Source organism: Stegostoma tigrinum, chromosome 42, assembly GCF_030684315.1.
Source record: "Stegostoma tigrinum isolate sSteTig4 chromosome 42, sSteTig4.hap1, whole genome shotgun sequence".
NCBI lineage: Eukaryota > Metazoa > Chordata > Chondrichthyes > Orectolobiformes > Stegostomatidae > Stegostoma > Stegostoma tigrinum.
In genome coordinates, this window is record NC_081395.1 from 10,646,342 (window position 1) to 10,661,868 (window position 15,527).

The 15,527-nt window shown below is 52.4% G+C and overlaps 1 protein-coding gene across 2 annotated transcripts in view; it reads left to right on the forward strand.

Annotated features, from left to right (window-relative positions):
* The window catches only part of LOC125449256 (neurexin-2-like), a 1,112,849-nt gene that overhangs the window by 1,008,336 nt on the left and 88,986 nt on the right, over nt 1–15,527 (forward strand). The window contains exon 18 of one of the 2 annotated variants that reach the window (XM_059641436.1): nt 7,309–7,398. The exons of the other annotated variant lie outside the window; for it this stretch is intronic. Coding sequence (XP_059497419.1) covers nt 7,309–7,398 — 90 coding nt within the window. The remainder of the gene's footprint in view (nt 1–7,308; nt 7,399–15,527) is intronic. 2 annotated transcript variants of the gene reach the window in all.

Below are 15,527 nucleotides of genomic sequence, written 5' to 3' on the forward strand. Positions count from 1 at the left end.
ACAGTGGGACCCTCACTCTGACCTTGTGACAGTGGGGCCCTCACTCTGACCCTACAACAGTGAGACCCTCACTCTGACCCTGTAACACTGGGACCCTCACTCTGACCCTGTGACAGTGAGTCCCTGACTCTGACCCTACGACAGTAGGACACTCACGCTGACCCTGCAACAGTGAGACCTTCACTCTGACCATGTGAGAGTGGGGCCCTCACTCTGACCCTACAACAGTGAGACCCTCACTCTGACCCTGTAACACTGGGACCAACACTCTGACCTTGTGACAGTGAGACTCTCACTCTGGCCCTCAACAGTGAGACCCTCACTCTGACCCTGCGACAGTGAGACGCTCAGTCGGAACCTGTGACAATGGGACCCTCAATCTGACCCTGCGACAGTGGGAAAGTTACTCTGACCCTGTGACAGTGAGAGTCTCACTCTGACCCAGCGACAGTGAGACCCTCACTCTGACCCTGAACAGTGAGTCCCTCAATCTGACTATGTGACAGTGAGACCCTCACTCTGACGCTGCGACAGTGGGACCCTCAATCTGCCCCAACGACAGTAGGACACTCACGCTGACCCTGCGACAGTGAGACCTTCACTCTGACCATGTGAGAGTGAGGCCCTCACTCTGACCATGTGAGAGTGAGACCCTCCCTCTGACCATGGGAGAGTGAGACCCTCACTCTGACCCTGTGACAGTCAGACCCTCACTCTGACCCTACAACAGTCAGACCCTCACTCTTACCCTGTGACAGTGAGACCCTCACTCTGACCCTGCGACAGTGGGACCCTCACTCTGACCTTGCGACAGTGAGACCATCACTCTGACCCTGTAACACTGGGACCATCACTCTGACCCTGTGACAGTGAGACCCTCACTCTGACCATGTGAGAGTGAGACCCTCATTCTGACCATACGACAGTGAGACTCTCACTCTGACCCTGCGACAGTGAGACCCTCACTCTGACCATGTGAGAGTGAGACCCTCACTCTGACCCTACGACAGTGAGATACTCACGCTGACCCTGCGACAGTGAGAGGCTCACTCTGACCCTGTGACAGTGAGACACTCACTCTGACCATGTGAGAGTGAGACCCTCACTCTGACCCTGCGACAGTGAGACCCTCACTCTGACCCTGTGACAGTCAGACCCTCACTCTGACCCGACAACAGAGAGACCCTCATTCTGAACCTGTGACAGTGAGACCCTCACTCAGACCCTACGACAGTGAGAACCTCATTCTGACCCTGTGACAGTGAAACCCTCACTCTGACCCTGTGACAGTGAGACCCTCACTCTGACCATGTGAGAATGAGACCCTCACTCTGACCATGTGAGAGTGAGACCCTTACTCTGACATTGTGACAGTGACACCCTCACTCTGATCCTGTGACAGTCAGACCCTCACTCTGACCCTACAACAGAGAGACCCTCATTCTGAACCTGTGACAGAGAGACCCTCACTCAGACCCTACGACAGTGAGACCCTCATTCTGACCCTGTGAGAGTGCGACCCTCACTCTGACCTTGCGACAGTGGGACCCTCACTCTGACCTTGCGACAGTGTGACCCTCACTCTGATCCTGTGACAGTCAGACCCTCACTCTGACCCTACGACAGTGAGACCCTCACTCTGACCCTGTAACAGTGAAGCCCTCACTCTGACCCTGTGACAATGGGACCCTCAATAGGACGCTGCGACCGTGGGAGCCTCACTCAGACCCTGTGACAGTCAGACCTTCACTCTGATCATGCGACATTGGGACCCTCACACTGACCCTGCTACAGTGAGACCTTCACCCTGACCCTACGACACTGACACCCTCACTCTGACCGTGTGAGAGTGAGACCCTCACACTGACCATGTGACAGTCAGACCCTCACTCTGACCCTACGACAGTGAGACCCTCACTCTGACCCGATAACAGTGGGACCCTCACTCTGACCCTGTGACAGGGAGACCCTCACTCCGACCCTGTGACAATGGGACACTCACTCTGACCCTGTGACAGTGGGACCCTCACCCTGACCCTGCGGCAGTGAGACCCTCACTCTGACCCTGCGACAGTGAGACCCTCACTCTGACCCTGTGACAGGGAGACCCTCACTCTGACCCTGCGACCGTGGGACCCTCACTCTGACCCTGGACTGTCAGATCCTCAATCTGACCCTACTACAGTGAGACCCTCACTCTAACCCTGTGACAGTCAAACCTTCACTCTGGCCCTGAGACAGTGGGACCCTCACTCTGACCCTGTGACAGTCAAACCTTCACTCTGGCCCTGAGACAGTGGGACCCTCACTCTGACCCTGTGACAGTGAGACCCTCACTCTGATCCTGTGACAGTCAGACCCTCACTCTGACCCTACAACAGAGAGACCCTCATTCTGAACCTGTGACAGAGAGACCCTCACTCAGACCCTATGACAGTGAGACACTCACTCTGACGCTGCGACAGTGGGACCCTCACTCTGACCCTGTGACAGTCAGACCCTCACTCTGACCCGATAACAGTGGGATCCTCACTCTGACCCTGTGACAGGGAGACCCTCACTCTGACCCTGTGACAAGGGGACCCTCACTCTGACCCTGTGACAGTTGGACCCTCACCCTGACCCTGTGACAGTGTGACCCTCAATCTGACACTGTGACAGTGTCCTCACTCTGACCCTGCGGCAGTGAGACCCTCACTCTGACCCTGTGACAGTCAGACCCTCACTCTGACCCTGTGACAGTCAGACACTCACTCTGACCCTACAACAGTAAGGCCGTCACACTGACTCTGTGACAGTGAGACGCTCAGTCGGAACCTGTGACAATGGGACCCTCAATCTGACCCTGCGACAGTGGGAAAGTTACTCTGACCCTGTGACAGTGAGAGTCTCACTCTGACCCAGCGACAGTGAGACCCTCACTCTGACCCTGAACAGTGAGTCCCTCAATCTGACTATGTGACAGTGAGACCCTCACTCTGACGCTGCGACAGTGGGACCCTCAATCTGACCCAACGACAGTAGGACACTCACGCTGACCCTGCGACAGTGAGACCTTCACTCTGACCATGTGAGAGTGAGGCCCTCACTCTGACCATGTGAGAGTGAGACCCTCCCTCTGACCATGGGAGAGTGAGACCCTCACTCTGACCCTGTGACAGTCAGACCCTCACTCTGACCCTACAACAGTCAGACCCTCACTCTTACCCTGTGACAGTGAGACCCTCACTCTGACCCTGCGACAGTGGGACCCTCACTCTGACCTTGCGACAGTGAGACCATCACTCTGACCCTGTAACACTGGGACCCTCACTCTGACTCTGACAGTCAGACCCTCACACTGTCCCTGTGACAGTCAGACCCTCACTCTGAACCTGTCACAGTGAGACCCTCACTCTGACCATACAACAGTGTGACCCTCACTGTGCTCCTGTGACAGTGAGACCGTCAGACTGACCCTGGACAGTCAGAACCTCTGTCTGACCCTACGACATTGGGACCCTCACTCTGACACTGCGACAGTGGGACCCTCACTCTGACCCTGTGACAGTCAGACCATCACTCTGACCCTGCGACAGTGAGACCCTCACTCTGACCCTGCGACACTGAGAACCTCACTCTGACCCTGCGACAGTGAGACCCTCACTCTGACGCTGCGACAGTGGGACGCTTAGTCTGACCCTGTGAAAGTCAGACCCTCACTCTGACCATACGACAGTGAGACCCTTACTCTGACCCTGGGACAGGCAGACCCTCACTCTGACCCTGTGACAGTGAGACCCTCACTCTGACCCTGTCACAGTGTGACCCTCACTCTGACCCTGTCACAGTGAGACCCTCACTCTGACCCTGTGACAGTCAGTCCCTCACTCTGACTCTGTGACAGTGGGACCCTCACTCTGACCCTGCGACAGTGGGACCCTCACTCTGACCCTACCACAGTGAGACCCTCACTCTGACCTTGTGACAGTCAGTCCCTCACTGTGACCCTGTGACAGTGGGACCCTCACTCAAACCTTGTGACAGTGAGACCCTCACTCTGACCCTGCGACAGTGAGTACCTCACTCTGAGCCTGTGACAGTGAGACCCTCACTCTGACCCGATAACAGTGGGACCCTCACTCTGACCCTGCGACAGTCAGACCCTCACTCTGACCCTGCGACAGTGAGACCCTCACTCTGACCCGATAACAGTGGGTCCCTCACTCTGACCCGATAACAGTGGGACCCTCACTCTGACCCTGTGACAGTGAGACCCTCACTCTGACACTGCGACAGTGAGACCCTCAATCTGACCCTGTGACTGTGAGACCCTCACTCTGAAACTGCGACCTTGGGACCCTCGCTCTGACCCTACAACAGTGAGAACGTCACTCTGATCCTGTGACAGTCAGACCCTCACTCTGACCCTACAACAGAGAGACCCTCACTCTAACCCTGTGACAGTCAAACCTTCACTCTGGCCCTGAGACAGTGGGACCCTCACTCTGATCCTGTGACAGTCAGACCCTCACTCTGACCCTATGACAGTGAGACCCTCATTCTGACCCTGTGACAGTGAAACCCTCACTCTGACAATGAGACAGTGAGACCCTCACTCTGAAACTGCGACAGTGGGACCCTCACTCTGACCCTGTGACAGTCAGACCCTCACTCTGACCCTATGACAGTGAGACCCTCACTCTGACCCTGTGACAGTGGGACCCTCACTCTGACCCTGTGACAGTCAGACCCTCACTCTGACCCTGCGACAGTGGGGCCGTCACTCTGACCCTGTGACCGTCAGACCCTCACTCTGACCCTGCGACAGTGGGTCCCTCACTCTGACCCTGCGAAAGTGAGACCCTCACTCTGACCCTGTGACAGTGAGACCCTCACTCTGACCCTGCGACAGTGGGACCATCACTCTGACCTTGCGACAGTGAGACCCTCACTCTGACCCTGTGACAGTGGGACCCTCACTCTGACCCTGTGACAGTCAGACCCTCACTCTGACCCTATGACAGTGAGACCCTCACTCTGACCCTGCGACAGTGGGACCCTCACTCTGACCCTGTGACAGTGGGACCCTCACTCTGACCCTGTGACAGTCAGACCCTCACTCTGACCCTGCGACAGTGGGGCCGTCACTCTGACCCTGTGACCGTCAGACCCTCACTCTGACCCTGCGACAGTGGGTCCCTCACTCTGACCCTGCGAAAGTGAGACCCTCACTCTGACCCTGCGACAGTCAGACCCTCACTCTGACCCTGTGACTGTCAGACCCTCACTCTGACCCTGTGACAGTGAGACCCTCACTCTGACCCTGTAACACTGGGACCCTCACTCTGACCCTGTGACAGTCAGACCCTCACTCTGACCCTGTGACAGTCAGACCCTCACTCTGACCCTGCGACAGTGGGACCATCACTCTGACCTTGCGACAGTGAGACCCTCACTCTGACCCTGCGACAGTCAGACCCTCACTCTCACCCTGCGACCGTGGGACCCTCACTCTCACCCTGTGGCAGTGAAACCCTCACTCTGACCCTGTGACATTGAGTCCCTCACTCTGACCCTGTGACAGTCAGACCCTCACTCTGACCCTGCGACAGTGAGAACCTCACTCTGACCCTGCGACAGTGAGACCCTCACTCTGACCCTGCGACAGTCAGACCCTCACTCTGACCCTGCGACAGTCAGACCCTCACTCTGACCCTGCGACAGTCAGACCCTCACTCTGACCCTGTGACAGTCAGACCCTCACTCTGACCCTGCGACAGTCAGACCCTCACTCTGACTCTGCGACAGTGAGACCCTCACTCTGACCCTGCGACAGTGAGAACCTCACTCTGACCCTGCGACAGTGAGACCCTCACTCTGACCCTGCGACAGTCAGACCCTCACTCTGACTCTGCGACAGTGAGACCCTCACTCTGACCCTGTGACAGTCAGACCCTCACTCTGACCCTGCGACAGTGAGAACCTCACTCTGACCCTGCGACAGTGAGACCCTAACTCTGACCCTGCGACAGTCAGACCCTCACTCTGACCCTGCGACAGTCAGACCCTCACTCTGACTCTGCGACAGTGAGACCCTCACTCTGACCCGATAACAGTGGGTCCCTCACTCTGACCCTGTGACATGGGGACACTCACTCTGACCCTGTGACAGTGGGACCCTCACCCTGACCCTGTGACAGTGGGACCCTCACCCTGACCCTGTGACAGTGAGACCCTCACTCTGACACTGTGACAGTGAGACCCTCACTCTGAAACTGCGACCGTGGGACCCTCACTCTGACCCTACTACAGTGAGACCCTCACTCTAACCCTGTGACAGTCAAACCTTCACTCTGGCCCTGAGACAGTGGGACCCTCACTCTGACCATACAACAGTGAGACCCTCACTCTGACACTGTGACAGTGAGACCCTGACTCTGACCCTCTGACAGTCAGACCCTCACGCTGACCCTGTGACAATGAGACCCTCACTCTGATCCTGTGACAGTCAGACCCTCACTCTGACCCTACAACAGTGAGACCCTCATTCTGAACCTGTGACAGAGAGACCCTCACTCAGACCCTATGACAGTGAGACCCTCATTCTGACCCTGTGACAGTGAAACCCTCACTCTGACAATGTGACAGTGAGACATTCACTCTGACCCTGTGACAGTCAGACCCTCACTTTGACCCTGTGACAGGCAGACCCTCACTCTGACCCTACGACAGTGGCCAAATCTTCTTTTGTCATTTTTTTTCTGCCAGTCTGTGCAATCCTGCCATCCCGATCGCAATCCAGTCTCCTTCGCCTTATCCTCCTTCCTGACGTGGCATGTGCTGCACAGCCTCAAGTTTCCCGAACGGAATGAGCTGTGTTCAGGAGTGCGTTGTCCGCTCCCCAGTGACATGAATACCCCACCATCTGCCTTCTCTTGCATTTCCTCTCCTATGAACGGAAGAGGAAGATCCCACAACCCTCGACCCTCCCGCTTGGTTTTCCCTTTGAGGAGTTGAGGCCCTGAAACCGCTCACAGAGGACGCCCGGCGGCCATTTTGACTCAGTTGGCGTCCCGTTTTCTTTTTTTTCTCCCCTCCCTTCCTTTTTCCCATCTCCCCTCCTTATTGGGCTTGTTGCCAGTTCCAGGGGGCGGCAGTCGGGTACGGCGTGTTATTTCCACACCGGGGTGGGAAATTTCCGGCAAGTCAGCGGCCTGGTGGCTAATCGCTTACCTTTGACCTTTCGCCCCCAAAGCTTGAAGTGTTGACTGTTGACCTTTGACCTTGCAGGTTTTAACTGCTGAAATGTCTCTTTAAACCTTTAAGGCAACTTTGATAATGAACGACTGGCGATTGCTAGACAGCGAATTCCTTATCGGCTCGGCCGTGTAGTAGATGAGTGGCTACTTGAGAAAGGTAATAAAGCAATTAATTAAAAACTTTTAACATTTAAAAAAAAATAGAAAACAGACCACATCGCAAAAACAACAAAGACAACTTAACTTTAACCTTAACCCAACAATAATTCTATTTTAATTCTTTTAAATGCTAAAATAAGTTGCAAGTAAAATTAAACAAGCCAGATAAAACCTGTTTTAACAGTATCCGGATTTAGCTCGGCACTTTTCAGTCACACTGTATTTAATATTGTCGTTGCTGTTGCTGGTTCGCTCTCGTCGCATGTTTAGCGCTCCGATCGCTGTTTCCCGAGAAGCTCAGAGGGAAAAACCTGCGATGCTCGCAAATGAACGGTCTGGTCGCACTGGCCCTTCATTTCCAAGTGCATGAGACCACTTTTACAACTGTTTAATCTCTGCGTGGCCCAACGGCGGCCATTGTTCACCTCTGACCTTTCGGTTCTTGTGGAAGGGGGAGCCTAGAAACCTGGCAAAGGTGGCCATTGACGCCACATCTCCCCATCCTTCCAGTATCTCTTCCCCGCCTCCCCAACAAACATGTCTTCCTGCCCTCTTGGCCCCATTGCCACCTCGCGTTGGCGCAGCACCAAAGCCGCTATCGGTAAAGGATCACGGGGAAGGAGCAGCTGAGAGGGCCGGGAGACATGAGGGTGGCCGGGTCGGGCTTCCCGATGGCAATGGCCTAGTCCCCACTTGGACGTCAAGAACCACAACGCCCCCCACCCCCAACAAAACCCCCTGCACCTTCACCGAAGCGTCGCATTCTGTTTTGGGCCCTCAGTCGCCGGGGGCAACGCTTCGACACGGGCACCACCCTCCCTCCTCCACCCCACAACCCCAACTCCCTTTGAACCCACCTCAGTCAGAGCCCACAAACTGGGCAGTCACTCCTGACCCGGCCTGTGCCAAGCAGGTCCTCCCGGACTGAAATCCCAACCCCTTGGGGGTCTGCAAGTGGTGCCGCGGGTCGGGAGCTGGATGGACATTTTGGGGTCGGGAAAATCAGCCAGCCTTCCTGCGGTCGTTCACCACCTCTTCTGACGTCAACGCACGGCCAATTCAATTGGAACATCTCTCATGGCCAGGATGACAACTGTTGGCATCCTGCAAAGTCAAAGGTTGGGGGGAGAAGGGGCCAAGAGTGACGAAGTCCAGTAAAGTCCCAGTTTGTGAATAAACAGGAGGATTGACAAATACCCCCAAGCACCCCTCCTGCCTATTCAGTTGGACAGGTCAGCTGTGTTGGCATTGATTTCGCCCCTGGGTCACGCCCTGGTGTATGATGGGAGGTTCCTGCGTAGGCACCTCGTAATTTTGGTCACACACGCCCCAATACGAGCACTCATTCGCTTTTCCATATCGCTCACCTTTGAGCCAATCACATCAGATGGATCATGCAAGCAAAAGAAACAAAGGAAATCGAAGCAGGAGTGGGCCATTCGGCCCATCGAGCATACTGTGCCATTCAACAGGATCCAATGTTTGTCACTTTCCTGCCCTTTTCCTGTAAACCTTGATTCCCTGATTAGCCAGGGAATCTCACCCTTAAATATACTCAAGGGCTCTGCCACACCTCCACGTATTCCACCCCCACACCCCCAATCCCACCCCAACCCGCCCCACAAGGAGTTCCAAAGACTTACAACCCTCTGAAAGAAGAAATTCCTCCTCATCTCAGTCTTCAATTGGTGCCCTCTGGTCTCAGACCCCTCCCATGAGGGGGAAACATCATCCTCAGCATAGACCTTGCCAAGCTCCTAAATGTTTCAGTGAGATCACCTCTCATTCTTCAAACCTCCAGTGAGTGGATTCTCAAACTGTTTAACCTTTGTTCATAAGCCAGTCCCTTCATACTGGGGATCATCCTGGTGACCCTTCTCCAAACTGCCTCCAATGAAATGATATATTTCCTTACATAAGGGGATCAAACCTACTCTCAGGACCCCAGATCAGGTCTCACATTGCAGTATGACTCCTCTGCTCTTAACTCCAACTTCCTTGAAATAAGGGCCAATACTCGGTTAGCCTTCCTAACTACCTGCTGCCCCTCTGTGATAGCTTTCAGTGTTTCATGCACACGTACCCCCCAAGTTCCTCTGATCCAATGAGAGTTACAGCCTGTGTGCAGTTAGCTCAGACAGGCGAGATGTTAAGATGGCCCTCTCTTGGGTCATACCTTAACTCTGGACTAAATATCTCTATCATTAGAGGCATTGGTGAGCCCCCCCATCCCAGGCCCACCATCACCAACTCCAGTGAACTTAACCGAGTGGTAGCATCAAATGTCATTTGCCTAGGGGTCCCTGCTGACTGCGGTGTTCATGGTGCATCTTAAATTGAAGCGGCCCATGCCAACTCCAGGCTTGAGCTGACAACTGGCAAGTAACACTTGCACCACAAATTTGAGGCTATGTCCATCGCCAATAAGAGACAATTTAACCATCTCCCCCTTGACATTCAATGGTGTTCCCATCACTGAATCTAACCATCTCCCCCTTGACGTTCAATGGTGTTACCATCACTGAATCTAACCATCTCCCCCTTGACGTTCAATGGTGTTCCCATCACTGAATCTAACCATCTCCCCCTTGACGTTCAATGGTGTTACCATCACTGAATCTAACCATCTCCCCCTTGACGTTCAATGGTGTTCCCATCACCGAATCTAACCATCTCCCCCTTGACGTTCAATGGTGTTCCCATCACTGAATCTAACCATCTCCCCCTTGACGTTCAATGGTGTTCCCATCACCGAATCTAACCATCTCCCCCTTGATGTTCAATGGTGTTACCATCACCGAATCTAACCATCTCCCCGTTGACGTTCAATGGTGTTCCCATCACTGAATCTAACCATCTCCCCCTTGATGTTCAATGGTGTTACCATCACCGAATCTAACCATCTCCCCGTTGACGTTCAATGGTGTTACCATCACCGAATCTAACCATCTCCCCCTTGACGTTCAATGGTGTTCCCATCACTGAATCTAACCATCTCCCCCTTGACGTTCAATGGTGTTCCCATCACTGAATCTAACCATCTCCCCCTTGATGTTCAATGGTGTTCCCATCACCGAATCTAACCATCTCCCCCTTGACGTTCAATGCTGTTCCCACCACTGAATCTAACCATCTCCCCCTTGACGTTCAATGGTGTTCCCATCACTGAATCTAACCATCTCCCCCTTGATGTTCAATGGTGTTACCATCACCGAATCTAACCATCTCCCCCTTGATGTTCAATGGTGTTACCATCACCGAATCTAACCATCTCCCCCTTGACGTTCAATGGTGTTCCCATCACTGAATCTAACCATCTCCCCCTTGACGTTCAATGGTGTTCCCATCACCGAATCTAACCATCTCCCCGTTGACGTTCAATGGTGTTCCCATCACCGAATCTAACCATCTCCCCCTTGACGTTCAATGGTGTTCCCATCACTGAATCTAACCATCTCCCCCTTGATGTTCAATGGTGTTCCCATCACCGAATCTAACCATCTCCCCCTTGACGTTCAATGCTGTTCCCACCACTGAATCTAACCATCTCCCCCTTGACGTTCAATGGTGTTCCCATCACTGAATCTAACCATCTCCCCCTTGACGTTCAATGGTGTTACCATCACCGAATCTAACCATCTCCCCCTTGATGTTCAATGGTGTTACCATCACCGAATCTAACCATCTCCCCCGAAACGTTCAATGGTGTTACCATCACTGAATCTAACCATCTCCCCCTTGACGTTCAATGCTGTTCCCATCACTGAATATAACCATCTCCCCCTTGACGTTCAATGGTGTTCCCATCACTGAATCTAACCATCTCCCCCTTGACGTGCAATGGTGATCCTATTATTGATTTTGACTGCCTCGATTCAATCTTCCCCACAACCTTTCCTACTCCGAGGAGAATAATCCCAGCTTCTCCCAAGACCCTCGCCTTCCCTGATATCCCTCAACCGTGGTGTTGTGATGTCTTCCTGGAACATGTTGTCCCAAAATATCTGGAACCAGGGAAAGGATGTAAGCTACTTTGCACCCTGGCACGTGAAGAAAGTTATTCAAAAGCTACAACTGGATCTCGATCGATGAGGCCAATGGGTTGAGGAATGGCAGACAGAATTTAATTTAGATACATGCGCAGTGTTACATTTTGATGAGACCAAACGGGGCAGGACTTACACACTTAATGGGAGGGCCCTGGGGAGTGTTGTCGAACAGAGACAGAGGGGTGTGGGTACAGCGTTCCTTGAAAGTGGAGTCACAGGGAGACAGGGCAGTGAAGAATGTGTTTGGCACACTTGCCTTTATTGGTCAGTGCACTGAGTACAAGTGTTGGGACATTGTGTTACGGCTGTACAAGACATTAGGAAGGCCTCCTTTGGAGTTCTGTGTCCAATTCTGGTCACCCTGAATAGAATATATTAGAACTGAATACAATAGATTCCCCAAAGTGTGGAAACAGGACCTTTGGGCCAACAGGTCCACACTGACACTCACAGCATTCCATCCAGACCCGTTACCCCTTACCTACCAGGGCAGGAATGGTTGCTGGATGTTCCAGGGTTTAGAACATTTAAAAAGAATAGGGAGGGGGGAAAAAGAGGAGGGGGTGTAGCACTACTAATCAGAGAGGGTATCACAGCTACAGAAGCTTCCATTGTCGAGGAAGATCTGCCTACTGAGTCAGTATGGGTGGGAATTAGGAACAGCAAGGGAGTAGTCACCTCGTTAGGGGTTTACTACAGGCCCCCCAATAGCAGCAGGGAGATTGAAGAAAGCATAGGTCGACAGATTTTGGAAAAGTGTGCACGCAGTAGGGTTGTTGTAATGGGTGACTTTAACTTTCCTAATATTGATTGGAACCTCCTTCGAGCAGAAGATTTGAATGGAGCTGTTTTTGTAAGGTGTGTTCAGAAGGGTTTCCTAACGCAGTACGTTGACAGGCCGACGAGGGGAGAGGCCATTCTAGACTTGGTGCTCGGAAACGAGCCGGGGCAGGTATCAGATCTTGTGGTGGGAGAGCATTTTGGTGATAGTGACCATAACTGCCTCACATTCTACATAGCTATGGAGAAGGAGAGGATTAGGCAGAATGGGAGGATATTTAATTGGGGAAGAGGAAACTATGATGCGATTAGACATGAGTTAGGAAGCATGGACTGGGAGCAGTTGTTCCATGGTAAGGGAACTATAGACATGTGGAGACGGTTTAAGGAACAGTTGTTGGGAGTGATGAGTAAATATGTCCCTCTGAGACAGGCAAGAAGGGGTAAGATTAAGGAACCTTGGATGACGAGAGCGGTGGAGCTTCTAGTGAAAAGGAAGAAGGTAGCTTACATAAGGTGGAGGAAGCTAGGGTCAAGTTCAGCTAGAGAGGATTACATGCAGGCAAGGAAGGAGCTCAAAAATGGTCTGAGGAGAGCCAGGAGGGGGCACGAGAAAGGCTTGGCAGAAGGAATCCGGGAAAACACAAAGGCATTTTACACTTACGTGAGGAATAAGAGAATGGTCAAAGAAAGAGTAGGGCCGATCAGGGATAGCATAGGGAACTTGTGTGTGGAGTCTGAGGAGGTAGGGGAAGCCTTAAATGAGTTTTTTTCTTCTGTCTTTACGAAAGAAACGAAATTTGTAGTGAATGAAACCTTTGAAGAGCAGGTGTGCATGCTGGAATGGATAGAGATAGAGGAAGCTGATGTGCTGGAAATTTTGTCAAACATTAAGATTGACAAGTCGCCAGGCCCGGACCAGATTTGTCCTCGGCTGCTTTGGGAAACGAGAAATGCAATTGCTTTGCCACTTGCGAAGATCTTTGCATCCTCGCTCTCCACTGGAGTCGTACCTGAGGACTGGAGAGAGGCAAATGTAATTCCTCTCTTCAAGAAAGGAAATAGGGAAATCCCCGGCAAGTACAGACCAGTAAGTCTCACGTCTGTCGTCTGCAAGGTGTTAGAAAGAATTCTGAGGGGTAGGATTTATGACCATCTGGAAGAGCATGGCTTGATTAAATGCAGTCAACATGGCTTTGTGAGGGGTAGGTCATGCCTTACAAACCTTATCGAGTTCTTTGAGGATGTGACTAGAAAAGTTGATGAGGGTCGAGCTGTGGATGTGGTGTATATGGACTTCAGCAAGGCATTTGATAAGGTTCCCCATGGTAGGCTCATTTGGAAGGTCAGGAGGAATGGGATACAGGGGAACTTAGCTATCTGGATACAGAATTGGCTGGCCAACAGAAGACAGCGAGTGGTAGTAGAAGGAAAATATTCTGCCTGGAAGTCAGTGGTGAGTGGTGTTCCACAGGGCTCTGTCCTTGGGCCTCTACTGTTTGTAATTTTTATTAATGACTTGGACGAGGGAATTGAAGGATGGGTCAGCAAGTTTGCAGATGACACGAAGGTTGGAGGTGTCGTTGACAGTATAGAGGGCTGTTGTAGGCTGCAGCGGGACATTGACAGGATGCAGAGATGGGCTGAGAGGTGGCAGATGGAGTTCAACCTGGATAAATGCGAGGTGATGCATTTTGGAAGGTCGAATTTGAAAGCTGAGTACAGGATTAAGGATAGGATTCTTGGCAGTGTGGAGGAACAGAGGGATCTTGGTGTGCAGATACATAGATCCCTTAAAATGGCCACCCAAGTGGACAGGGTTGTTAAGAAAGCATATGGTGTTTTGGCTTTCATTGACAGGGGGATTGAGTTTAAGAGTCGTGAGATCTTGTTGCAGCTCTATAAAACTTTGGTTAGACCGCACTTGGAATACTGCGTCCAGTTCTGGTCGCCCTATTAAAGGAAAGATGTGGATGCTTTGGAGAGGGTTCAGAGGAGGTTTACCAGGATGCTGCCTGGACTGGAAGGCTTATCTTATGAAGAGAGGTTGACTGAGCTCGGACTTTTTTCATTGGAGAAAAGGAGGAGGAGAGGGGACCTAATTGAGGTATACAAGATAATGAGAGGCATAGATAGAGTTGATAGCCAGAGACTATTTCCCAGGACAGAAATGGCTAACACGAGGGGTCATAGTTTTAAGCTGGTTGGAGGAAAGTATAGAGGGGATGTCAGAGGCAGGTTCTTTACGCAGAGAGTTGTGAGAGCATGGAATGCGTTGCCAGCAGCAGTTGTGGAAGCAAGGTCATTGGAGTCATTTAAGAGACTGCTGGACATGCATATGGTCACAGAAATTTGAGGGTGCATACATGAGGATCAATGGTCGGCACAACATTGTGGGCTGAAGGGCCTGTTCTGCACTGTACTGTTCTATGTTCTATGTTCTACACATCCCTCACACGATGGGACACTTTCCCATGGCCAGTCCACCCTAACCTGCACATCCCTGGGCACTATGGGACAATTCAGCACGGCCAGTCCACCCTAACCCGCACATCCCTGGGCACTATGGGGCAATTTAGCACGGCCAATCCACCCTAACCTGCACATCCCTGGGCACTATGGGACAATTTAGCACGGCCAATCCCACCCTAACCCGCACATCCCTGGGCACTATGGGACAATTTAGCACGGCCAATCCACCCTAACCTGCACATCCCTGTGCACTATGGAACAATTTAGCACGGCCAATCCACCCTAACCCGCACATCCCTGGGCACTATGGGACAATTTAGCATGGCCAATCCACCCTAACCTGCACATCCCTGGACACTATGGGACAATTTAGCACGGCCAATCCACCCTAACCCACACATCCCTGGGCACTATGGGACAATTTAGCACGGCCAACCCACCCTAAACTGCACATCCCTGGGCACTATGGGACAATTTAGCACGGCCAATCCACCCTAACCCACACATCCCTGGGCACTATCGGACAATTTAGCACGGCCAATCCACCCTAACCTGCACATCCCTGGGCACTATGGGACAATTTAGCACGGCCAATCCACCCTAACCCGCACATCCCTGGACACTATGGGGTAATTTAGCACGGCCAATCCACCCTAACCCGCACTTCCCTGGGCACTATGGGGTAATTTAGCACGGCCAATCCACCCTAACCTGCACATCCCTGGGCACTATGGGACAATTTAGCACGGCCAATCCACACTAACCTGCACATCCCTGGGCACTATGGGACAATTTAGCACGGCCAACCCACCCTAACCTGCACATC